General features: G+C 41.2%; 1 protein-coding gene across 3 annotated transcripts in view; it reads left to right on the forward strand.

Annotated features, from left to right (window-relative positions):
- The window catches only part of HHAT (hedgehog acyltransferase), a gene marked incomplete at both ends in the record, with an annotated part of 350,098 nt that overhangs the window by 248,799 nt on the left and 74,993 nt on the right, over window positions 1-26,306 (forward strand). For all 3 annotated transcript variants that reach the window (XM_082832662.1, XM_082832660.1, XM_082832661.1), the window contains one exon: window positions 8,454-8,655. In XM_082832662.1, coding sequence (XP_082688788.1) covers window positions 8,454-8,655 — 202 coding nt within the window. The remainder of the gene's footprint in view (window positions 1-8,453; window positions 8,656-26,306) is intronic.

Here is a 26,306-nt window from a genome sequence, read left to right on the forward strand (position 1 = left end):
CGAGCAGGAGTGGGCCTGAATAGGATGTGGGTGAGAGGCAGAGCTGAAAAGGGAGCACAAAGGAGACACAGTACAGCCGCTGATAAGAAGAGGCATGTGCCCCGGACGGTGGTAATTTGGACCCTGGATTTGGGATCTGCTGATGGAGCAAAGACTGAGAAGTGTGTTAGGAGAAGGGGACAATGGGGTCTCTCCCCTCAACCCTTTCCTTCTGGCTCTGAGACACGGAATCACACACACCTCCATCCTACAAACATGCGGGTTTGCCTGCACAACAGCCGGCTTTTTGTACCCTCCCCCTCTTGGTCCGGCCTAGGGCAGCTTATAGATGCTTTCAGCATCCTCTCAGGAGGAAGGTGGGAAGACAGGCAGGCAGCCAGGAAGTCTTGGTGGTTATTAAACTGAGGCTTTGAGAACCTTTTTATTAGCGATGAGACTCAAGTCCTTAGCACTAGCGAGTGCAAACTCCCGCCTCTCCTTTGCTCAGACCTCCAAAGAATCTGTTTTATATGGTGTTTATGTATAACCCAGAATAGATGTGGGCCCGGGAACCCTGGGGATTGCTGAGGCTTCAGTGTGCTCTTAAGCAAAAGAGGGTTAGCAGCCCCATGGAGGGAAAAAGCACACACCCCTTTCTTTGCTCACTCCCCCCCTGGGCCTTCCCATCTCTCGTTTGTGACTAGAAGCTCATTTTTGAAGAAGGACATCTTAAAGACTTGTTTGTTTTTTCAGTCTGTAAGCATGAAGGTTGTAATACTGCAAAGACCTAGGCATCACCAAGACTCTAACCTCTGGAACATTAGTAGGCTGCTTTAAACGAGTTGAATGACTAAACCAGTATAAGCACTTTCTGGTCCTGCCGCCCAGCAGTCCCCCATTATAAGGAGAGGACTTGGTGAGGTGACTTGTACTCTGTAGATAAGAGGGGACCTGAGCGGAAGGGCTACGGCGATTTGAAGGTGAGATGTTGGTATCGGACCAAGTTGTGGTAGAGGCTGCTTTGCCCTGATCCGCGCACATGGCCCCTACAGGATCTTCTGTAGCCTGTATCAGGTGTCTGGGTTAGGCATCATCAACAAGTCCATGTGAGTGTTGAACCCATAACGTTGAAGGGGGGCAGAATGTGCAACCCCCCAAAGATGCCACTTCGGCATGTGGATTATTTTGAGCTGCAGGCAATCAAGATCCAGCAGACTCAGGAAAAACTTTTCCCTCTGACTTAACTATCTCAAAGAATTTAGACAGGAGGCCTGTACCAGAAAAAGAGCTATTCCCAGAGATAACATATTTATCTGAAAGACGTATCTGCAGGGCAGGGCAAACTTCTAATGGCCAAACATCTGCTCTTCTTAATCACCCTGTGAATCCCCTTCCTACACTTTTAAGCCCCAGATCCCTATCCCATTCCGTAGCTCAGGACAGCATATGAGCCTCAACTGCCTCACCTGCCCTTGAGTCTCACTGTCTTTGTGAACTCCCCTGCATATGTAATTAAATTTGTCTTTCTCCTATTAATCTGCCTATGTCTCTTATGCTGTTAGCCCAGCCAAAGAACCTAGAAGAGTAGGAGAAAAAAATTTTCCTCCGCTCTAGCTTTGACCCCTGAGCACTAAGCGACCTGGTGCCAATGGTGGCATATTTAAGGCTAATGGTTTTAAGTGAAGAACATCCCTGAGCAAGCAGGCCGGAGGTCTTGGTGCCTTGAAATGCTTGTGAAAAATATAGGGATGCTAAGCATTATGATAACGGCACCTTGTTTTTTCCTGAGTGCAAGCATGCTGCCGCTGGCCCATTGTTATTAAGTATGCATCCTTCTGTTTACATGGAGTGTTCAAATCTCCAAACTCCTTAAACATGTATTGTATCATCTGATCTTTACAACAACTCACACCAAAGAAGATTTTAACATTCCCAGTATGTGCTCAATGTACAGACTCAAGCTGAGCAGCCTTGATTGTCAAGGTCAAGGTTACAGAGATTGGTAAGTGGCAGAGCAGGGCCAAGGCCACATCTCCAGCATCCAGGTGCTGCCCTCCTTCTTGTCCCATGCCTTGCTGCTGTTGCTGCTTGGGCGTGTTCTAGTGGTAAGGGCAGCTGGGCTGAGCCATTCATGCTCTTTTAGCCTCTTCCGCAGGAAGGAAGATAGAGCTTTTGGGGAGCTAGAGTTTGGGTTTTGGTTTATGAGGGTAGAGTTGAATCTTTCTCTAGGATGGAAGTTATAGGCTTAGGTTCATCAGCACGGTACTTCAGCCCACTGAGCTACTGGCTTCGTGGAATGAAAAGATTAATTTTAAAAAAAATGTTGGCATCTAATTACATGAACCTAGAAGTTTAAGTATAGACTAAATATAGCCAGGTTTTAATCTCTGTTTTATAAATTCCACACTATTTTGTTGCCAAATAGGACATAACATTTTTAATAGGCAATTTTTCAGAGTTGCATACAAAACCTTTAGCCAGCATCTTTCAGTAAAGTCTTAGCCCAGCTCAGACGTGCCCTCTGCTTTGAAAGTAGACCTCTCTTAGCCCCCGGAGACAATAAGGTCTGCAGATGCCCATTAACCAACTGCTGGTTTTTACTTATTAAAATCCCATTATGATCTGTACTGGGCAGAAAGATATTAAAAGTAAATTATACTTTCTGCGTGCATCTTCCTTTGAAAACTTTTAATAAGTAAATATATAGTTTAGTTCCTGTGTGAGAACTAAACACCAGACCTTTGTCCACTACCTAGAGGATGGGGATTTGACTGGTGGGTCATCACTGGGCTGTGAGAAAGAGAACTCAGATGTGGGCCAAGGCCAAAGCCAGAGCCAGGGTCGGGTTGCGGGAGCCACTGCCCGTGAGAGCTGGGTTTAGGAGAGCACGGCCACCTCTGCAGAGAACTCTAAGGAGGAACTCATCTCAGAGCCCAGGTGAAGCCAAGGTGGGGTCACCTTACCACCCATGGGACACAGCCAGAAGTCCTCCCTTCCCAGCCACTAAAGACTCTAGTGTTTAAAAGGCGAGTACTTGTCATTTTTGAAATCTCTCGAGGTTGGGATAAGTCTGGAGCTTTAGGGCTGCATGATTTTTACTTTAATAGGGGAAGTAGGGTTACAAAGTTTGGGGAGACTTCAGAGCCATCAGGTCTCTATGTTCTTTGGGAATGGGTGTCTTCCAAAGTCTCCCCAATAATGAGAGCAGGTCCGTGTAATCCTTCCTTGTTTCCTAATCTTTCATAATGGGTCTGTGACAGTGTGACAGTTTATCACAAATGTAAAAGCTATTGGAGATTATGAAAAGTAAATGAAAATTATATTGTTACGTATTTAAATACTGTTGACTAGTAACTGTATAATAACGCATGCACGCATACACACACACACACACACACACACACACACACACACACACACACACACACACATACATACATATGTAGAATTGCCTAAAAGAATTTTACAGTTTAGCTGAAATGACCATCATAATAGAAAAGACATCTTTTGATGCATAATTGTTCAATTCAGTGGTACAAACAGTAGGTTCTCTGGGTTAAATAGAGAGTGGGAATATTTAAAAGAGACTTCCTGGAGGAGTTGGGAAACCAGAGAGGATGGAGGATATGAAAATGGTATGACCAAAAGCGCAGAAGTGTGAAAGCCCCATTTGTTCAGGATTTCAGGATTTTTCAAGAGAACTAGTGGGAAATAGGGTAGAAAGATAAGGCAGAGCTGGAATAGGATGTCAGCCACTGCTGCCCCAGCTCAGCCAAGTAATAGGTAATTGAAGATGGGAAGTCAGCAACTTCAACTCAATCCATGGGACAGTAAAAACCAAGTCTTTCAGTATCTTAGGTGCCTCATCCTCTTACCTCGCTAGGGTCTGGGGTTCGTGGCAAAGGGTTTGAAAATAACATGGCAAGCCAGGAAGCTATTGAGTAGGTCCTGGAAAAAAAGAGAGCATTGTGATGTTAAGAGTAATGTCTTTTTAAAAATTTTTTAAATTTGTTTTACATCTTTATTAGAGTATCGTTGCTTTACAATGCTGTGTTAGTTTCTGCTGTGTAACAAAGTGAATCAGCTATATGTATACATATATCCCCATATCTCCTCCTTCTTGCATCTCCCTCCCAGCCTCCCTATCCCACCCCTCTAGGCGGTCAAAAAGCACCGAGCTGATCTCCCTGTGCTATGCGGCTGCTTCCCACTAGCCATCTATTTTACATTTGGTAGTGTATATATGTCCATGCCTCTCTCTCACTTCGTCCCAGCTTACCCTTCCCCCTCCCCATATCCTCAAGTCCATTCTCCATCTCTGCATCTTTATTCCTGTCCTGCCCCTAGGTTCATCAGAACCTTTTTTTTTTTAGATTCCATATATATGTGTTAGCATACGGTATTTGTCTTTCTCTTTCTGACTTACTTCACTCTGTATGACAGTGTCTAGGTCCATCCACCTCACTACAAATAACTGAATTTTATGACTGAGACATTATATTTTATTATATTTTATATATAATATAGTATATATTATATACTGTATTGTATTATATTTATATTCCATTGTATATACGTGCCACATCTTCTTTATCCATTCATCTGTCGATGGAAATTTAGATTGGTTCCATGTCCTGGCTATTGTAAATAGTGCTGCAGTGAACATTGTGATACATGTCCCTCTTTGAATTATGGTTTTCTCTGGGTATATGCCCAGTAGTGGGATTGCTGGGTCGTGTAGTAGTTCTATTTTTAGTTTTTTAAGGAGCCTCCATACTGTTCTCCATAGTGGCTGTATCAATTTACATTCCCACCAACAGTGCAAGAGGGTTCCCTTTTCTCCACACCCTCTCCAGCATTTATTGTTACCACGTGGATTCTCACCACCCCTGTCCCAACTGTGAAACATTCTTGAGTTGTTTTCCAGAGGGGTATGAGGGAAGTAGATACTTTCTTCTCCCTTCACGTATGCCTACTACTCAGCAACAAGCCCCAACCATCAACCTCTTACACGTAACATCTAACATAGACATCTGCAGGATGCCTGCCTGGACAAGATGGTAGGTGGGACGGAAGGAATTTATTTAGTCTGTTTAAAAATGGAACTTGTAACTCTGGCTTTCTGGCACAGAGCTCCTTGGCCTAAGCTCCTTTGTAAATAACGAGCATCTTTCTTCAGTTAATAAAATACTGGTTGGATGTTTCTGTGGAGACCGCTTTGAAGATTTGGTTGAATCAGAGGAACATCTCACCAAGAGATGCTCTCATTACGGTAAATGGCTTCATAGAACACAGGCCTAGGGGTTCTGAAAGTAGAACATTCCAGGTTCGGATTCCATCTCTCCCATGTAAAATAGGGCTGGTCCTTGCAAAGTTGTGTAATTGATTAGAAACAGTTTATATAAAGTACCTGGTACATGGATATTCAGTAGAGGGTAGACATTATAAATAACATCTACATTTTAGACAGGTTCCTCCTGAGTTGGGGGTTTGCTATGTTGCATTAATTCTGTTAGATGGTTTTAAATTAATAAGGTGGCACAGATGGGTGGTAACTACCTCAGGCAACATTCTCTGCAAGCAGTGACCCCACGAAGCCATCCTGGCAGGGGCAGGCCTCGTGTACACTCAAGCTCACACAGTCACTGACAGGAAAAAAGATCTTTTTATTTTTGCTTCACTGAGAAGGTGGTACTGAATGCTTTCTTCCACTGGGAAATCAATTTCAGTGTGCAGCGGATCTAAGCAAGTGAGGTCGTACTCCTGCTTTTCTAAAAGAGACACATACTTCTGTTTTTATTAATCATGGAACTGACACAAGCCTGGTAGAATCTGTGAAAAGGAAACATGCTCGCTCTCCTTGCTGTATCTACTGCCTTCTTCAAATTAAGAGAGAAGAAGGGATTTTTGTCTTCCAGTCTAGAAACCATACCCTCTTCTGGTTTAAACCAAGCAAGCAACCTCATGTCCTTGGAGACCTGCCATATATGAGTTTCTGGAGTAAAAGGCATTTTCAGAGATTTTTGTCAGCTGTCACTTTTGAAGGCCAAGTAACAAAGCCATGATGCCAAGAGATGCCTGAAATAGCTGTGCGTGTAATTTTGGGGCTAGACGCTTCCTTGTCACAAGCTTGAAAACATGCTCTTTTTGGAGTTGAATCTAATATTAAGGACCATTGATGTGGACGATGCGAGGTTTTTATTCTATACGGGGGTTTTCTGATATATGTAGTGCAGCTCACTTTAACGTAGTGAGATACAACAAAAATCTCAACATAAAACACACCAGTGTTGGATGAGAAGCGTATTAGGATCAGAATTAACTTGTTTTATAAAATGATTATCTGCAAAGTTTCTGTAAACAGCAGTTATTCCTTATCCTTTTGAACTTGGTTTGACCACCCCATTTTTTTTTTTTTAACATGCAACCTTCTTACACACACAACTGATTGTGTGAAGTGGAGTATAGCCCCATGGAGCTCCATGATGGGTCAGTCGTTACGTTCATGCAGTTAGGAGGCTGTAGAGGTTTGTGGTCCATTTTTTGCCTCTGCTGAGCATTCTACACCAATAACCAAGTAGCCTGTAGGGGGCAGCAGAATGCCAAATAAAACACCTGTTCCTGGGGCTGTCAGGCTTTTCGGGCTCATTGCCCGCCCCTTCTTGGTCCATGATGCAGCACCCGCACTTCTCCCCTTTGCCTGGCAAAATTCATCCCCTAGGCCTTGCCAGGGTGGGGACCTTTACCATTAAGCCTCCCATAACCCACTCGCCTCCACTGACCCTGTTCTCCTCCACACTCTTAAGCCCTCCTGGTATACTTTCTACCGTATCACATAGCAAACAAGTACCATATCAGCTTAATGATGGGACTTGTTTGCTATTGTTTCACAACCAGCTCTACCTGTCCTTAGGGCAGGAACAACGTCTTATGTCTCTGCGTTGCTCATAATGCCAGGACTGCCCTGGAGGCCTAAGTAAATGCTTGACAGCAGATGGAGGATTCCTTAAGCGGTAGTGAGTGCTTGATGCGTATTTGCTAACTTGATTGTCAAGATGGTCTTGTTTGTGCACAAGAGAAAGTATTTTCTTTGCTTCGCCTGTTTCTGAAATACCTACACTCTCACACGCTTTCCGGTTTGTTTCAGATTGGGATGTAAGATAGGAGGGCTTTCAAAATAAACCCAGAGGTGTAATGGAAAACATTAACTCTGGTGCCATAGTCACAGATTTGCATCTAGGCCCTTCCCCTTCCCAGCCCGTTTTTCTCACCCAGATAGTGGGGCTAGCTAAGCTGATCACGTAAGCTACCGTCTAACCTGGAGCACCTTTGAAGGTGAGGGAGGACATTTAAAACTACTTATAGTCACATAGTCTTTAGAAGTATTTACTGACTGGGGAATGGTTTTTATTTTGTTTTTTTTTTTTTTTTTTGGCTTGCCTATAAAACTGTTCTATGCGAAAATGATTTTAAAGATAACATTTCTGACAAAATATTAAAATAATATATAAACAAGACAACTTGTCCATGGGTTGGCATGCTAGAACAGCATATGGTGTTTCAAAGAATCAAGCTGAGTGATCCATGGAAAGTGTCTAGTGCCGTGCCTGGGACACACTGGGTATTCAGGGAATGATGATTTCCTTCTCCTTCGTGGAAGAAGGTTGGACAAAGAAGCACTGACCAGCAGTAGACAAAGACCTATGGGCTTTTTAAAAAAGGCTGCTGTATGGAGGGTGTGTTCCTAGTTGTCCAGATCCTGACAAGCCAAGATGTGAGTTTTGCCCAACTCTAGCAGGAACATACTGATTGAAGAACACGGCTCTGTGGGTATGTAGTCAGACAGCTGTCTCAACAGTAGAGAACATACCCGAGGGATGGCTGTAGCTTTCGGGTGATAAGCCGGCTGCCCTGTGAGCACAGTGCGAATTCGTACTGCTTCTGGGCAGCTTCCCAGGAAAGCTCGAGGGTCTGGCCTTGGCTCCCCTCTTCTGCAGGAGCTGTCCTGCCGTTTAGGGACCTGAATTCAGCAATTGTGCTTAAATACTGGGTTTACCAGAAACTTAATAGTTTGAGCTGTAAAATACATACCTGCCTTGAAGTCTGGCGTCCTCGTGTAACCAGAAACTTAACTGCCATTCTGTGAGTGAGCTTCTGCGATGGGGTGTATCCCTTTTAGAAACTCTAAATTCAGTACTCCTCACCCTGCCTCCTATAAGTGCTATTTTGCTCGAGTAATGAGAGCTCTTTAGCCTGTGTGTTCATTTAAGCTAAAGCCCCTCAGAGCTGAGGTTTATGTATTGCCACCTCCGTGTGTGATGGAGAATTCAGGGAGTGCTCTGTGGCTTCCTGGAAGTCAGGAAGGGTCTGCACACAGTGAACAGCAATGTGTGATGGGAGAATCAAGCCCGGGAGCAAGCGGTATTGCCGGGACAGCCCTCCACATGGTTCCTAAAAGCCTCTTCTGTCTCTAGGTATGTGTACATTCCAGCGGGCGGGTCCCAGCACGGCCTGCTAGGGACACTGTTTTCCACTGCAATGACGTTTGCGTTTGTGAGCTTCTGGCATGGTGGGAATGACTACCTCTGGTGCTGGGCAACACTCAACTGGCTGGGAGTCACCGTGGAGAACGGAGTCCAGAGGCTTGTGCAGGCGCCGCGTGTCCAGGACAGCTTGGTGAGCTGGGTCCTTGCTTGTGCAGTAGGGGACAGCCACGCTCGGTGGACTGGGTTTGGGAGGGAAGGCGGTCACCACGTTTACCCCATTGTGGGCCATTCCTGCTAGATTGGTTCAAAACTCGTGTGCCCAGAGGTAGGACAGCTGAAAAAGAGGCTTCTGTAGCTATTTTTTTAAAATAAATGTTTTAACTATAAAAGTAATACATATTTATTATATGAGAATTAGAAAATTCAGACAAGTATAAGGAAAGAAAAAGGTCTCCTCAAGAGAAACCACTGTTAATCCCATTCTTCTAAATTTTTTCTCTCTCCACACACACACACACACACACCATTTAAAACATGCTGTTATACTAGAGATACAGTTGTATCAGGACGCCTTTCTTTGTCATCAAATGCATTTCTAACAACCCTTTTTTTTTTTTTTTTCCTTTTTTGCGGTACGCGGGCCTCTCACTGTTGTGGCCTCTCCCATTGCGGAGCACAGGCTCCAGACGCGCAGGCTCAGCGGCCATGGCTCACGGGCCTAGCCGCTCCGTGGCATGTGGGATCTTCCCAGACCGGGGCACGAACCCGTGTCCCCTGCATCGGCAGGCGGACTCGCAACCACTATGCCACCAGGGAAGCCCTCTAACAAACCTTTTTAATGGCTTCATGAAATTCCATTATGTGGATGTGTCATAACTTATTTAATTAGTCTCCTATTATTAACATGTTCTTCCAGTTTTTCTGCAGTTACCAGTTGCATTGAGATGACTGTCATAACCAGGGTGCATTCTTCAGTGTAACATTGCTAAGTTAAAGGTTTTTCTCACTTTTAAGTTTTGCCGTACATACTTGCTTACCTGTTTCTTAACTGCCCTGTAGACAAAGTTTGCCAATTTACATTCCTACCCAACAGTGCCTGAGAATGCCCTTGCCAATACTGAGTAGTACTGGTATTTTTAATCGTTGCTATTTTGATAAGTTCTAGTAGCATAAAAATCAGGTAAGGATTTAAGACACATTCGCACTCTATAGGCAAATGATTTGGAAAATTAAGCATTTTTCTTTACACACATATTTTAAGTGATTTTAAACTATGAGCAAGTGTTTTATCATGTAAGTGTGGCACAGTATGTATTAGAATCTTATAGGAAATCATCAATTCTGAATATGCAGCAATATTCCGATAACCCTGAAAAAAAGTATCTAAAAAGAAATATGCTAGCATCAGTGTTCATGGCAGGCAGTAAAACACAAGAAATTTACTGGGAAATGATTAACGTGGGTAAATTCCCCCCGTATTTGCAACTAAAGCAAATGTATTTCAAAAAGCCAACATCACCAAAATACAATACATCTGAGTGTTTTTCTATAAAGATAGCCATAGTACAAGTGGACAGTTGCTTCAATAAAAACTGATACAAAGCACATAACAAAAATAACACTCCTGAAGGAAGTTAAATATGTTTATGTATGTTTACAATAAGTATTTTATTCAGTACTAGTACCCAGCAATCAGCAGGAAAGAAATGTCAGTGAATTCCAGTAGAAAGTGGAATTTCAATGAAAGTCATGGCTTTGTAACACAAAGAAAAACCATAAAGGGTGGTATCATAAAGGTTACAAACTTCACCGTCAAATCTAAGTAGTCTTCCCCAAAGTGGGAAACCCAGTCATCAGGCATGAAAGCCAGAAAATTCTTTTCAGCCCCGGCTGAAGCCCTATGACACATTTCCATGTTCCCTCATGAAGGGTCTGACATTAACCTTGAACTTAATCTTATGCAGAGCTCCGTAGACTTTGAGCCATGGCTTACATTACTAAGAAACCTAAAGAATCTAAAATACTAAAGGAGTAACCCACGCTGTGCAATGTAGTGTCTGGCTTGTTATTTTGGTTAAAAATGAAGGAAGACAGTGAAAAGACATGCTCACAGGATGAAGCACTTGAATGTCTGCTCTGCCCCATCACAGCTCATTCCAGGACCTTCACGTGTTCACCTCATTTGAGCTTCCATCCACAATTCAAGCTCCCAGGTGTATAGTAATTTCTGAACATGCATTTCTTTGGTGAGATATACGTCTTGTATGTTGCAAATGTGGTGTTTAGTTTACATATTTATTGAGCAAGAACACATTTTGTAAAACCTATTTTTATCACCTGTCTTGCATCCTCACAGCCTGGTGGTTGGCTATGGCTGTTTAGACTAGGATCTCCTTGAGCACAAGGTCAGGACCCCATTATCACTTATATCCCCAGTGGTTAGCTGCATGTCTGAGTTAGCCTCAGTAAGTCAGTACACAATTAATGCTTCCAAATTGGGTTCTTTAGTTCTTCTTCCACTTGTCCACTTAAGGACTTTTTCTCCATTACTCTGCTTCTTATACAGTTCAGCACAGATTCTGTTTTCTTTCAGAAAAACATGGCTGGCATTCCAGATGTACACAGCCTTTTGAATAAATTGTTTCCCCACTTGGGTTACATCCTTCCCTCTCTTTCATGAATCCATTTCCCATTCATTTTTAAAATTGAGGTACAATATTATTGTACAATATTATATGTTACAGGTGTACAACATAGTGATTCACAGTTTTAAAGGTTATACTCCATTTATAGTTATTGTAAAATATTGGCTATAAATTTACCATTCTTTTGTCAAAATCCAAATAAGTACTTAATGCCTCCTTGGTACTTAATTTCATCTGATTTTAATCTCCCCAGTTGATCTGATAGTATTTTTAAAATATGGGCTGTCTCCGCATGCCTCTTGTACACTCTCCCCATGCCTTTCATCCTTCATCTGTTTTGTTGGGTTTTTTTTTATGATGGATTGAAAGATATCTGAATAACAAGGATTATCATTACTTCTTTTCCCGTATCTTCTTCATCTTCAACCTCAAAGCTTTGTCTGGGACACAAAATACAGTAGGATTCTATTTCTTGGTGACAGTTGAACGCTCACTGAAAGACCAGTCAGAGCTGAGTGTTGTAAATAGGAAGCCCTCTGGCGTTCTAGCCAGGGCTTTCCCATCAAACTTTATGCAGTAATGGAAGTGTCCATTGTGTTGTCCAATACAAGTAGTCACGAGCCACCCTGAGTACTTGAAATGCGCCTAGCATCACTGAGAAACTAGTTTTTTAATTTATTTAACTTTAATTAATTTGAATCTAAGTAGCCCCCTTGTGGCTAGTGGCTTCCATTTTGAATAATACAGTTCTGGAACATACCCCTTTTCTAGAAAAAAAAAAAAGAAAAGTAAAAGTATATAGTGTTTGACTCTGCTATAATATAGAATGATTTTTATTACTGATGTGGTGCCTTGTATATCCAGCTGGCTACTGAACCTCTCCACTTGAATATCTCACAGATATCTCAGACTTAACATGCTTAATACTGACCTCGTGGACCCCCGTCCCCCAATAATTCCAATTAGCTCCTTTGCCTCTAGCATTCTCTCTTTCTACAAAAGCCACCGTCATCCTTCTAGTCACTCAAGGCCAAAACCATCAAGTTATCCTTTGTACCTCCCGCTCTCCCAGTTCTACCTGTATGTACTGTACGTTCTACCTCCTAGGTAGATCTTAATTTTTAAAAATTGTTTCCATTTCCACTGAATCATCCTAACCCCGCTGTTACCATTTCTTGCCCAGTCTACCAAGTAGCTTTGAACTGGTCTCCCTGCTTCCACTTTTGCCTTCTTCAGTTCATTATTCTCATAGTAGTAAATGATGCTTCTCAGTAAAAACCTAACGAACCAGGCTGTTGTCCTTAAAATCCTTAGCGGCATACCGTTTTCTCTGGGCTCAGTCCACAATATTTGAGATGACCTATAAGGCCTTGGCTGATCTCGATCTTGCTACCTCTCTCCATCCTCTCTGCCTCTCTCCCCTCGCACTCTGTCCTTCCTTCTGTTCGTTTACATACCTGGGCCCTCCAGCCCCAGCTCCCCTGCACAGGCTCTTCCATCTCTACAGTGCTCTTGCTCCTTTGCCTCCTATTTCATCCTTCAGATTTCACCTTCAATGACAGCTTGTTTGGGTACCCTTCACTGACCCTCCTAAGTCAATCAGGTCCCAATTAGTAACTCATTTGGGGGCACCTTGTACGTGGTCTCTTCTGCTGTACCTATCACAGTTACAATGAAATATTTTTATACAATAATTTATTTAATCCTTATCTCCCTCACCAGACTGTAAGCCTCATGAAATCAGAGATCTGTATCCTTGACACATATGATGCCTGGCGCACAGGAAGCATGCAGTACATACTTGCTGAATGAATGAGTGAATATATTTTCTGACTTTACCGAGGGGCATCTAAGAGGTGATAAGCTTACACAGCAGCATGAAGAATATAGATTGAATACTGGAAGAACTCACTAAGGCTGAGGCTTATTGAACATTACATAGGGAGATTGTTTTGTAGCAGGGTAGACACTAATTGGTCTAGTGACGGCAAAATGCTCATTGGTCTAGTGATGCACAAAATATATATAGAAGAAAGAAAAGGGTAGGGAGGAGTTAGCCTTCCTGGTACCCTGCTGCTTTATGAGAGGGGGGAATATTGGCTGTGACTCACTGAGGCCCAGAGCTGTGGGAAGCTGACAAAAGGCATTTTCACAAGGCACCAAGCAGGGTGGAATGAAGAGGAGTTACTGCTAAAGCAGCATGCTGCTTCTCTGTACAAGTACTCTCCCGGGGAGCTAGAATTTGTGTTCAGCACAGAAATCTTTTAATAAGTGGAAACATTTTGAAGCATCAGTAGAGAGACACTACTTCTTGCCAATTCTCGATTTGATTGCTCCTTTTTTTTTTTAAACATCTTTATTGGAGTATAATTGCTTTACAATGGTGTGTTAGTTTCTGCTTTATAACAAAGTGAATCAGTTATATATATATACATAAGTTCCCATATCTCTTCCCTCTTGCGTCTCCCTCCCTCCCACCCTCCCTATCCCACCCCTCTAGGTGGTCACAAAGCACCGAGCTGACCTCCCTGTGCTATCTGGCTGCTTACGGTTGGTAGTGTATATATGTCCCTGCCACTCTCTCACTATGTCCCAGCTTACCCTTCCCCCTCCCTGTATCCTCAAGTCCATTCTCTAGTAGGTCTGCATCTTTATTCCCGTCTTGCCCCTAGGTTCTTCATGACCATTTTTTTTTTTTAGATTCCATATATATGTGTTAGTGTACGGTATTTGTTTTTCTCTTTCTGACTTACTTCACTCTGTATGACAGACTCTAGGTCCATCCACCTCACTACATATAACTCAATTTTGTTACTTTTTATGGCTGAGTAATATTCCACTGTATATATGTGCCACATCTTCTTTATCCATTCATCTGTTGATGGCCACTTAGGTTGCTTCCATGTCCTGGCTGTTGTAAACAGAGCTGCAATGAACATTTTGGTACACAACTCTTTTTGAATTATAGTTTTCTCAGGGTATATGCCCAGTAGTGGGATTGCAGGGTCGTACGGTAGTTCTATTTTTAGTTTTTTAAGGAACCTCCATACTGTTCTCCATAGTGGCTGTATCAATTTACATTCTCACCAACAGTGCAAGAGGGTTCCCTTATCTCCACACCCTCTCCAGCATTTACTGTTTCTAGATTTTTTGATGATGGCCATTCTGACCGGTGTGAGATGATATCTCATTGTAGTTTTGATTTGCATTTCTCTAATGATTAATGATGTTGAGGATTCTTTCATCTGTTTGTTGGCAATCTGTATATCTTCTTTGGAGAAATGGCTGTTTAGGCCTTCTGCCCATTTTGGGACTGGGTTGTTTGTTTTTCGATATTGAGTTGCATGAGCTGCTTATAAATTTTGGAGATTAATCCTTTGTCAGTTGCTTCATTTGCAAATATTTTCTCCCAATCTGAGGGTTGTCTTTTCTTCTTCTTTATGGTTTCCTTTGCTGTGCAAAAGCTTTGAAGTTTCATTAGGTCCCATTTGTTTAATTTTGTTTTTATTTCCATTTCTCTAGGAGGAGGGTCAAAAAGGATCTTGCTATGATTTATATCATAGAGTGTTCTGTCTATATTTTCCTCAAAGAGTTTAATAGTGTCTGGCCTTACATTTAGGTCTTTAATCCATTTTGAGTTTATTTTTGTGTATGGTGTTAGGGAGTGTTCTAATTTCATTCTTTTACATGTAGCTGTCCAGTTTTCCCAGCACCACTTATTGAAGAGGCTGTCTTTTCTCCACTGTATATTCTTGCCTCCTTTATCAAAGATAAGGTGACCAGGGCTTCCCTGGTGGCACAGTGGTTGAGAGTCCACCTGCCGATGCAGGGGACGTGGGTTCATTCCCCGGTCCGGGAAGATCCCACATGCCACGGAGCGGCTGGGCTGCTGAGCCTGCGCATGTGGAGCCTGTGTTCTGCAACAGGAGAGGCCACAACAGTGAGAGGCCTGCGTACCGCCAAAAAAAAAAAAAAAAGATGAGGTGACCATATGTGCATGGGTTTATCTCTGGGATTTCTATCCTGTTCCATTGATCTGTATTTCTGTTTTTGTGCCAGTACCATACTGTCTTGACTACTGTAGCTTAGTAGTATAGTCTGAAGTCAGGGAGCCTGATTCCTCCAGCTCTGTTTTTCTTTCTCAAGATTGCTTTGGCTCTTCAGTGTCTTCTGTGTTTCCATACAAATTGTGAAATTTTCTGTTCTACTTCTGTGAGAAATGCCAGTGGTAGTTTGATAGGAATTGCATTGAATCTGTAGATTGCTTTGGGTAGTAGAGTCATTTTCACAATATTGATCCTTCCAATCCAAGAACATGGTATATCTCTCCATCTATTTGTATCATCTTTAATTTCTTTCATCAGTATCTTAGAGTTTTCTGCATACAGGTCTTTTGTCTCCCTAGGTAGGTTTATTCCTAGGTATTTTATTCTTTTTGTTGCAGTGGTAAATGGGAGTGTTTTCTTAATTTCACTTTCAGATTTTTCATCATTAGTGTATAGGAATGCCAGAGATTTCTGTGCATTAATTTTGTATCCTGCTACTTTACCAAATTCATTGATTAGCTCTAGTAGTTTTCTGGTAGCATCTTTAGGATTCTCTATGTATAGTATCATGTCATCTGTAAGCAGAGACAGCTTTACTTCTTTTCCGATTTGGATTCCTTTTATTTATTTTTTTTCTTCTCTGATTGCTGTGGCTGAAATTTCCAAAACTATGTTGAATAATAGTGGTGAGAGTGGGCAACCTTGTCTTCTTCCTGATCTTAGTGGAAATGTTTTCAGTTTTTCACCATTGAGGATGATGTTGGCTGTGGGTTTGTCATATATGGCCTTTATTTTGTTGAGGAAAGTTCCCTCGATGCCTCCTTTCTGGAGGGTTTTTTATCATAAATGGGTGTTGAATTTTGTCAAAAGCTTTCTCTGCATCTATTGAGATGCTGATATGGTTTTTCTCCTTCGATTTTTTAATATGGTGTATCACGTTGACTGATTTGCATATATTGAAGAATCCTTGCATTCCTGGGATAAACCCCACTTGATCATGATGTATGATCCTTTTAACGTGCTGTTGGATTCTGTTTGCTAGTATTTTGTTGAGGATTTTTGCATCTATATTCATCAGTGATACTGGCCTGTAGTTTTCTTTCTTTGTGACATCTTTGTCTGGATTTGGTATCAGGGTGAGACCCTCGTAGAATGAGTTTGGGAGTGTTCCTCCCTCTGCTATATTTTGGAAGAGTTTGAGAAGGATAGGTGTTAGCTCTTCTCTAAATGTTTGATAGAATTCGCCTGTGAAGCCATCTGGTCCTGGGCTTTTGTTTGTTGGAAGATTTTTAATCGCAGTTTCAAATTCAGTGCTTGTGATTGGTCTGTTCATATTTTCTATTTCTTCCTGGTTCATTCTCGGAAGGTTGTGCATTTCTGTGAATTTGTCCATTTCTTCCAGGTTGTCCATTTTATTGACATAGAGTTGCTTGTAGTAATCTCTCATGATCCTTTGTATTTCTGCAGTGTCAGTTGTTACTTCTCCTTTTTCATTTCTAATTCTATTGATTTGAGTCTTCTCCCTTTGTTTCTTTTTGCGTCTGGCTAATGGTTTATCAATTTTGTTTGTCTTCTCAAAGAACCAGCTTTTAGTTTTATTGATCTTTGCTGTTGTTTCCTTCATTTCTTTTCCATTTATTTCTGATCTGATCTTTATGATTTCTTTCCTTCTGCTAACTTTGGGGGTTTTTTGTTCTTCCTCTAATTGCTTTAGGTGTAAGGTTAGGTTGTTAGGTTGAGATGTTTCTTATTTCTTAAGGTAGGATTGTATTGCTATACACTTCCCTCTTAGAACTGATTTTGCTGCATCCCATAGGCTTTGGGTCGTCGTGTTTTCATTGTCATTTGTTTCTAGGTATTTTTTGATTTCCTCTTTGATTTCTTCATTGATCTCTTGGTTATTAAGTAGTGTGTTGTTTAGCCTCCATACGTTTGTATTTTTTACAGATTTTTTCCTGTTATCGATATCTAGTCTCATAGCGTTGTGGTTGGACAAGGTACTTGATATGATTTCAATTTTCTTAAATTTACCAAGGCTTGATTTGTGACCCAAGATATCATCTGTCCTGGAGAATGTTCCATGAGCACTTGAGAAGAATGTGTATTCTGTTGTTTTTGGATGGAATGTCCTGTATATATCAATTAAGTTCATCTTGTTTAATGTATCATTTAAAGCTTTTGATCTCTCCTTTGAAGTAAGACACCTTCAGGGTGCTTGTTAGTTATTCCTACACAAAGGAGAATCTATATCTCAAGCTGCTCACCCACCCTACCTTTGATTTCCATTTCATCGGGTAATTTAAATACATCCTCCTCCCCCAGCCCTTGTCCCTTCTTCTTTGCCCCAAGAGTGTCCTGCTGAGCTGATTTATGTCCTATCTGAAGCAGTAAAATTTCTATGTATAGACTTAATTGAGAAAACATGCCTCCAGTGAAAATCATGGATGGTCAGTCTAATGGTTCTTGGAGGGACCTGATGCTCTGCTGTGTCAGAAAGAACCCATAGCTCTGTGGTGATGTCCATTCAGTTTATCAGTTATATTGATCAGTTTGATTTTGAAGAGGAGTTTGAGAGATCAGTCAACTTGAAAGGATAATTGATTGTAAAACTATTGGCATGATCCACCCAATGGTTTCCTAGTTCTGTGGAACCCTAACTCACCAGTTGGCAAGATGTACATGGCAGTTGGCCTGATCAGAAAACCTTTTCACTGGAGGTCAGTGATCATAGCCCAGCTAACTCACTGAAGGAATACAAAGCAAACTGGTCTGAGAAGAGTTATTCTGTTGGACAATGGCTCATGATCTTCTATTCCTCCACCACTTGCATTCATTTCGACAGACAGAGATCAAGTGCTTCCTATCAATGACCCTTTTCTTCAGACCAGAACCCTTCTTAGACTGAGCCCGTTTAGGCAGAGTCAACCTGGTCCTTTGTTTCTGAGTTTGCTCATCTAGGAAAAAAGAATTTCAGCGCCCTATGTGGGAGACACATTGCAGTTAGGGAACTCTGAGTGAAAGACTTGATCCCTCCCTCCTCATTCCTTTTTTTGCATATTCTTTTGGTGCTTCAGTGAATACAGTGTACTAGTCTATCAGTGTTTAATGGTACAGTCTATTATTAGTTGATTTTCTCCATGAATAAGGTATCTCACCTGGCCTCCTATCAGGATGATCATCTTTGCAGTGGCTCCTTTGGAGTAGAGAGGCAGTAGAACCACGGAATGAGAGCTTTTCTCCATGAGGAGCTAAGTGATTTATATTTAAAAAATGGACTTGTCTTCATAAATATCATAAAATACTAATTGGCCTATTCTTCCCAGGCATTGCTCAGAAGAAAGGTCTGGGCTGGAGACAGATGTTTGGGAGCATGTAGATGATATTTTGGAGCTGTGGAATTGTCTGAGACTTTCTAAAGAGAGGGAGTACAGAAAGAGAGGAAAAGGAGGCTGCCCAGGAATGAACTGAGGACACCAACATTTAGAAGTTAGATAGAGAAGGAGGGACCAAGAGGTGGGAGGGAAATCTAGAGGATAATTTCACAGAGACTAAGAAAAAGAAGGTACTTCATGGAGGGAGTGGTCAATGGTGTTGATGCTACTGGGCAGTCAAGTAAGGTGAGGTTATGGCTCCATGTCAGAGAGCTAACAGTGGAAGAGAAGAGCGGTGAGTCATCATCCCCATCCCCACGAGTTTATGATTTGGTTGGAGAGGCAAGATGTGTGCACACCAGTTGAGGACCAGTACAAGGCATTATGTGCAGAGAGACCCAAATGAGTCATAGAGGCAGCTGATGTTCTTATGGGTTGGTGGTCAGAGTGAGCTAAGCTTTTAGGAATGGTTTATTTAAAGATCTGGGGCTTGAGTAGGATTCTGAGGAATTAAGATCTTGGATTTGGATAGGTAAGTAGAGAGAAGACAGGCCCAAGGCTAGGGGAATAGCACACACAGCCTGGAGTCAGGCGTGGGCATGCCATGCTCAGGTGAGGAGGCTGCTTTGACAGTCAAGGGGCTGTCACTGGGGAGGATGGAGGAAAAGAGGTTAGAGAGGCCAAATAGTCCCCCCATAAAGAGATTTGAATGCCAGACTTAGAAATATAGAAATGCAACACTTAACCAAACAGGAGAGCATCAAATTAACATATTAATCCCACACGTTAAATTAGCCTTTGTGGTAGCTTGCTAGCCCTCACCTGGGCCCCTGGGTCTCAAAAAAGCAATGCCCGTTGTTATGAACGGTGTGTTTCTTGGTGGATGACGACCTCTTGGCGCCCCCCTCATTGTCTCCCACTCCAAAGGATCATTAACAATGCAGGAAACATGGTGCAATTCACTGGTTATACATTTTCTTCTCTGTGGGAATCTGAACCCGTGCCTTAACCCCTCTTGGTCTGAGTGGTAGAATGCTGCAAATAATTCCACCTTTTAGTTCAAATATGTTTAGAAAGGCAAAAGCATTTTCAAAGGTTCTTTTTTAACTTTCCATTACTGAGTCTGCTATCTGACAGAGAGAAGGCTTGAAATGGAGGCAATTTTCAGATATTCAGCCCACCTGGTCTGGTCAGCTCTGGGGCTTCTGCTGCCTTTCCTGTCCCTCTCAGTTTAGGCTTGAGCAATGCAGGGGCAGCTCTCTCATCATTGCTGCCGCCAGGGCACTCTTGTCCATTCTCCCCTCCAAGTGCGCAGCACAAACCCTCACCCTGGGGAACTGTAGCCTCGGGAAAGAATACTGAGCCAAAGTTGAGATTCCACGGCTTGAATGTAAATGGTTGAAATGGGCTTTTCTAGGTGGCTTGTGGTATGAGATTCTTTATGTGAGAGACCCTGATTTCTGCTTCGACAGCATAGTCTAGTGCCTAGCAGTTTTCTATAGATGAGCTCAGGAAGAAGCACAATCTTATTATGTACATGCTGAAGCTTTGGATGTGTGTTTCCAAACCTGGGTCTCTTTTTCCTCCCAGAAAATCCAAATTACCCACTGGAGGTAGCAGACCTTGAGTTTCCAGTGTTCCTATTATCAGTGGAAAGGTAAAATAGTCACTTCATTCCAAAATAATATGCACATACTTAGTGCAGTATATTTTTACAGTATGTATTTATTTTACAGTGTATGATATGTATTGTGTATATATGCTGTGACTGTGTGTAGCATATATATACTGCATTTATATGTGTGTATATGTATGTATATGTGTCTTAGAGCAGGTTCCAATTAGTTATCCATTTTATACGTATAGGTATACATATGTCAATCCCAATCTCCCAATTCATCACACCACCACCCCGCCACATTCCTCTCTTGGTGTCCATACGTTTATTCTCTACATCTGTGTCTCTATTTCTGCCCTACAAACCAGTTCGTCTGTGCCATTTTTCTAGGTTCCACATGTATACATTAATATAAAATATTTGTTTTTCTCTTTCTGACTTACTTCACTCTGTATGACAGTCTCTAGATCCATCCACGTCTCTGCAAATGACCCAATTTCGCTCCTTTTTATGGCTGAGTAATATTCCACTGTATATATGTACCACATCTTCTTTATCCATTTGTCTGTCGATGGACATTTAGGTTGCTTCCATGACCTGGCTATTGTAAATAGTGCTGCAATGAACATTGGGGTGCATATGTCTTTTTGAATTATGGTTTTCTCTGGGTATATGCCCAGTAGTGGGATTGCTGGGTCATAGGTAATTCTACTTGTAGTTTTCTAAGGAACCTCCCTACTGTTCTCCACAGTGGCTGTATCAATTTACATTCCCAGCAACAGTGCAAGAGGGTTCCCTTTTCTCCACACCCTCTCCAGCATTTGTTGATTGCAGATTTTCTGATGATGCCCATTCTAACCACTGTGAGGTGATACCTCATTGTAGTTTTGATTTGCATTTCATTAATAATTAGTGATGTTGAGCAGCTTTTCATGTACTTCTTGGCCATCTGTATGTCTTCTTTGGAGAAATGTCTATTTAGATCCTCCCTCCATTTTTGGATTGGGTTACTTGTTTTTTTAATATTGAGCTGCATGAGCTGTTTATATATTTTGGAGATTAATCCTTTGTCCCTTGATTCGTTTGCAGATATTTTCTCCCATTCTAAGGGTTGTCTTTTCGCCTTGTTTATGGTTTCCTTTGCTGTGCAAAAGCTTTTAAGTTTCATTAGGTCCCATTTGTTTATTTTTCTTTTTATTTCCATTACTCTAGGAGGTAGATCAAAAAAGAGCTTGCTGTGATTTATGTCAAAGAGTGATCTTCCTATGTTTTCCTCTAAGAGTTTTATAGTGTCCGGTCTTACACTTAGGTCTTTAATCCATTTTGAGTTTATTTTTGTGTATGGTGTTAGGGAGTGTTCTAATTTCATTCTTTTTTGTTTTGGTTTGTTTGTTTGTTTGTTTGTTTTTGCAGTACGCGGGTCTCTCACTGTTGTGGCCTCTCCCGTTGCGGAGCACAGGCTCTGGACGCGCAGGCTCAGTGGCCATGGGTCACGGGCCCAGCCACTCCATGGCATGTGGGATCCTCCCAGACCGGGGCATGAACCCATGTCCCCTGCATCGGCAGGCGGACTCTCAACCACTGCGCCACCGGGGAAGCCCTAATTTCATTCTTTTACATGTAGCTGTCTGGTTTTCCCAGCACCACTTATTGAAGAGACTATCTTTTCTCCATTGTACATCCTTGCCTCCTTTGTCATAGATTAGTTGACCATAGGTGTGTGGGTTTATCTCTGGGCTTTCTATCCTGTTCTGTTGATCTATGTTTCTGTTTTTGTGCCAGTACCATATTGTTTTGATTACTGTAGCTTTGTAGTATAGTCTGAAGTCAGGGAGTCTGTTTCCTCCAGCTCCGTTTTTTTCGCCTCAAGACTGCTTTGGCTATTTGGGGTCTTTTCTGTCTCCATACAGATTTTAAGATTTTTTGTTCTAGTTCTGTAAAAAATGCCATTGGTAATTTGATAGGGATTACATTGTACCTGTAGATTGCTTTGGGTAGTATAGTCATTTTCACAATATTGATTCTTCCAATCCAAGAACATGGTCTATCTCTCCATCTGTTGGTCTCATCCTTAATTTCTTTCATCAGTGTCTTAGAGTTTTCTGCATACAGGTCTTTTGTCTCCCTAGACCTAGACAGGTCTTTTGTCTCTCCCTAGGTAGGTTTATTCCTAGGTATTTTATTCTTTTTGTTGCAGTGGTAAATGAGAGTGTTTCCTTAATTTCTCTTTCAGATTTTTCATCACTACTGTATAGGAATGCAAGAAATTTCCATGCATTAATTTTGTATCCTGCAACTTTACCAAATTCATTGATTAACTCTAGAAGTTCTCTGGTGGCATCTTTAGGATTCTCTATGTATAGTATCATGTCATCTGCAGACAGTGACAGTTTTGCTTCTTCTTTTCCGATTTGTATTCCTTTTATTTCTTTTTCTTCTCTGATTGCTGTGGCTAGGACTTCCAAAACTATTTTGAATCTTACTGACCAGAGTAGACATCCTTGTCTTGTTCCTGATCTTAGAGGAAATGCTTTAAGTTTTTCACCACTGAGAATGATGTGTGCTGTGGGTTTGTCATATATGGCCTTAATTATGTTGAGGTAGGTTCCCTCTATGCCCACTTTCTGGAGAATTTTTTTTTATCATAAATGGGTGATGAATTTTGTCAAAAGCTTTTTCCGCATCTATTGAGATTATCATATGGTTTCTATTCTTCAATTTGTTAATATGGTGTATCACATTGATTGATTTGCATATGTTGAAGAATCCTTGCATTCCTGGGATACATCCCACTAGATCATGGTGTATGATCCTTTTAATGTGTTGTTGGATTCTATTTGCTAGTATTATGTGGAGGATTTTTACATCTATATTCATCAGTGACATTGGTCTGTAATTTTCTTTTTTTGTAGTATCTTTGTCTGGTTTTGGTATCAGGGTAATGGTGGCCTCATAGAATGAGTTTGGGAGTGTTCCTTCCTCTGCAGTTTTTTGGAAGAGCTTGAGAAGGGTGGGTGTTAGCTCTTCTCTAAATGTTTGATAGAATTCACCCGTGAAGCTGTCTGGTCCTGGACTTTTGTTTGTTGGAAGATTTTTAATCACAGTTTCAATTTCATTACTTGTGATTGGTCTGTTCATATTTTCTATTTCTTCCTGGTTCAGTCTTGGAAGGTTATACCTTTCTAAGAATTTGTCCATTTCCTCCAGGTTGTCCATTTTATTGGCATAGAGTTGCTTGTAGTAGTCTCTTAGGATGCTTTGTTTTTCTGCAGTGTCTGTTGTAACTTCTCCTTTTTCATTTCTAATTTTATTGATTTGAGTCCTCTCCCTCTTTTTCTTGATGCGTCTGGCTAATGGTTTATCAACTTTATCTTCTCAAAGAAGCAGCTTTTAGTTTTATTGTTCTTTGCTATTGTTTTCTTTGTTTCTATTTCATTTATTTCTGCTTGGTCTTTATGATTTATTTTCTTCTGCCAGCATTGGGTTTTCTTTGTTCTTCTTTTTCTAGTTCCTTTAGGTGTAAGGTTAGATTGTTTATTTGAGATTGTTCTTGTTTTTTGAGGTAGGCTTGTATTGCTATAAACTTCCCTCTTAGAACTGCTTTTGCTGCATTCCATAGGTTTTGGATTGTCGTGTTTTCATTGTCATTTGTCTCTAGGTATTTTTTGATTTCCTCTTTGATTTCTTCAGTGATCTCTTGGTTGTTTACTAGCGTATTGTTTAGCCTCCATTTGTTTGTGGTTTTTACGTTTTTTTCCCAGTAATTGATTTATAATCTTATATCATTGTGGTCAGAAAAGATGCTTGATATGATTTCAATTTTCTTAAATTTACTGAGTCTTGATTTGTGACCCAAGATGTGATCTATCCTGGAGAATGTTCCATGCACACTTGAGAAGAAAGTGTCATCTGGTGTTTTTCGATGGAATGTCCTAGATATATCAATTAAATCTATCTGGCCTGTTGTGTCCTTTAAAGCTTGTGCTTCCTTTTTAATTTTCTGTTTGCATAATCTGTACATTGGTGTAAGTCAGGTGTTAAAGTTCCCCACTATTACTGTGTTCCTGTCGATTTCCTCTTTTAGAGCTGTTAACAGTTGCCTTATGTATTGAGGTGGTCCTATGTTGGGTGCATATATATTTATAATTATGTCTTCTTGGATTGATCCCTGGATCATTATGTAGTGTCCTTCCTTGTCTCTTGTAACATTCTTTATTTTAAAGTCTATTTTATCTGATAGGAGTATTGCTACTCCAGCTTTCTTTTGATTTCATTTTCATGGAATATCATTTTCCATCCCCTCACCTTCAGTCTGTATGTGTCCCTAGATCTGAAGTAGTTCTCTTGTAGATAGCATATATATGTGTCTTGGTTTTGTAGCCATTCGGCGAGCCTGTGTCTTTTGGTTGGAGCATTTAATCCATTCACGTTTAAGGTAATTATCGATATGTATGTTCCTATGACCATTTTCTTAATTGTTATGGGATTGTTTTTGTAGGTGCTTTTCTTCTCTTGTGTTTCCCGCTTAGAGAAGTTCCTTTAGCATTTGTTGTAAAGCTGGTTTGGTGGTGCTGAATTCTCTTAGCTTTTGCTTGTCTGTAAAGCTTTTGATTTCTCCGTTGAATCTGAACGAGATCCTTGCTGGGTAGTGTAATCTTGGTTGTAGAATCTTCCCTTTCATCATTTTAAATATATCATGCCGCTCCCTTCTGGCTTGTAGAGTTTCTGCTGAGAAATCAATTGTTAACCTTATGGGAGTTCCCTTGTATGTTATTTGTCATTTTCCCTTGTTGCTTTCAGTAATTTTTCTTTGTCTTTAATTTTTGTCAATTTGGTTACTATTTGTCTCAGCATGTTTCTTCTTGGGTGTATCCTGCCTGGGACTTTCTGCACTTCCTGGACTTGGGTGGCTGTTTCCTTTCCCATGTTAGGGAAGTTTTCGACTATAATCTCTTCAAATATTTTCCCTGGTCCTTTCTCTCTCTCTTCTCCTTCTGGGACCCCTATAATGCGAATGTTGTTGTTTTTATGTTGTCCCAGACGTCTGTTAGGCTGTCTTCATTTATTTTCATTCTTTTTTCTTTATTCTGTTCCGCAGCCATGAATCCACCATTCTGTCTTCCAGGTCACGTATCCGTTCTTCTGCCTCAGTTATTCTGCTATTGATTCCTTCTAGTGTATTTTTCATTTCAGTTATTGTAATGTTCATCTCTGTTTGTTTGTTCTTTAATTCTTCTAGGTCTTTGTTAAACATTTCTTGCATCTTCTCGATCTTTGCCTTCATTCTTTTTCCGAGGTCCTGGATCATCTTCACTATCATTATTCGGAATTCTTTTTCTGGAAGATTTCCTATCTCCACTTCATTTAGTTGTTTTTCTGGAGTTTTATCTTGTTCCTTCCTCTGGTACATATCCCTCTGCCTTTTCATCTTGTCTGTCTTTCTGTGAATGTGGTTTTTGTTCCATAGGCTGCAGGATTGTAGTTCTTCTTGCTTCTGCTGTCTGCCCTCTGGTGGATGAGGCTATCTAAGAGGCTTGTGTAAGTTTCCTGATGGGAGGGACTGGTGGTGGGTAGAGCTGGCTGTTGCTCTGGTGGGCAGAGCTCAGTAAATCTTTGTCTATCTATTCATTTTTAAATCTCTGAGATGTCAGAAATGCGCAGGACTTCCAAAATATCTCACATTCCTTTCAATGCCTAGAAATAAACGTTGCTTTAAAAAGCATATCAAGCAGCTGCTGGCCTTTTTTGAGATGAGCTGGGTTGGAATCAATGTACTCTTGATCACCAACATGTATTGAAACACACAATTTAAGGTGGCTCTTGCTTTCTCCTCTGGTGTCAACCCTGTAATCCACTCAATAGGCCGGATTGAGTGTTGGAACGGCCACTGTTTAACCCCTGAAGGGTGACAGGAAAGAGTATAATATAAATGGTGCAGGACATCTGTCAAGCGAACTATGCAGCTTTTGAAAGTGATGATGTTGAAATAATTTCACTGTGAGAAGATGAAAATGAAGAATGCGAAATAGCAGGTATAATAAAAATGCATTTTTATTTAGAAATTGAAACATAGAAAAGCGTATGGAAGGTTATACACTAAAACGTCAATGGTCACATTATTTATGGTGCATGTTTTCTTGTTTTGGCTCATTTATATTTTC

This window comes from Leucopleurus acutus (assembly GCF_964270905.1).
Source record: "Leucopleurus acutus genome assembly, chromosome: 2".
NCBI classification, from domain to species: domain Eukaryota; kingdom Metazoa; phylum Chordata; class Mammalia; order Artiodactyla; family Delphinidae; genus Leucopleurus; species Leucopleurus acutus.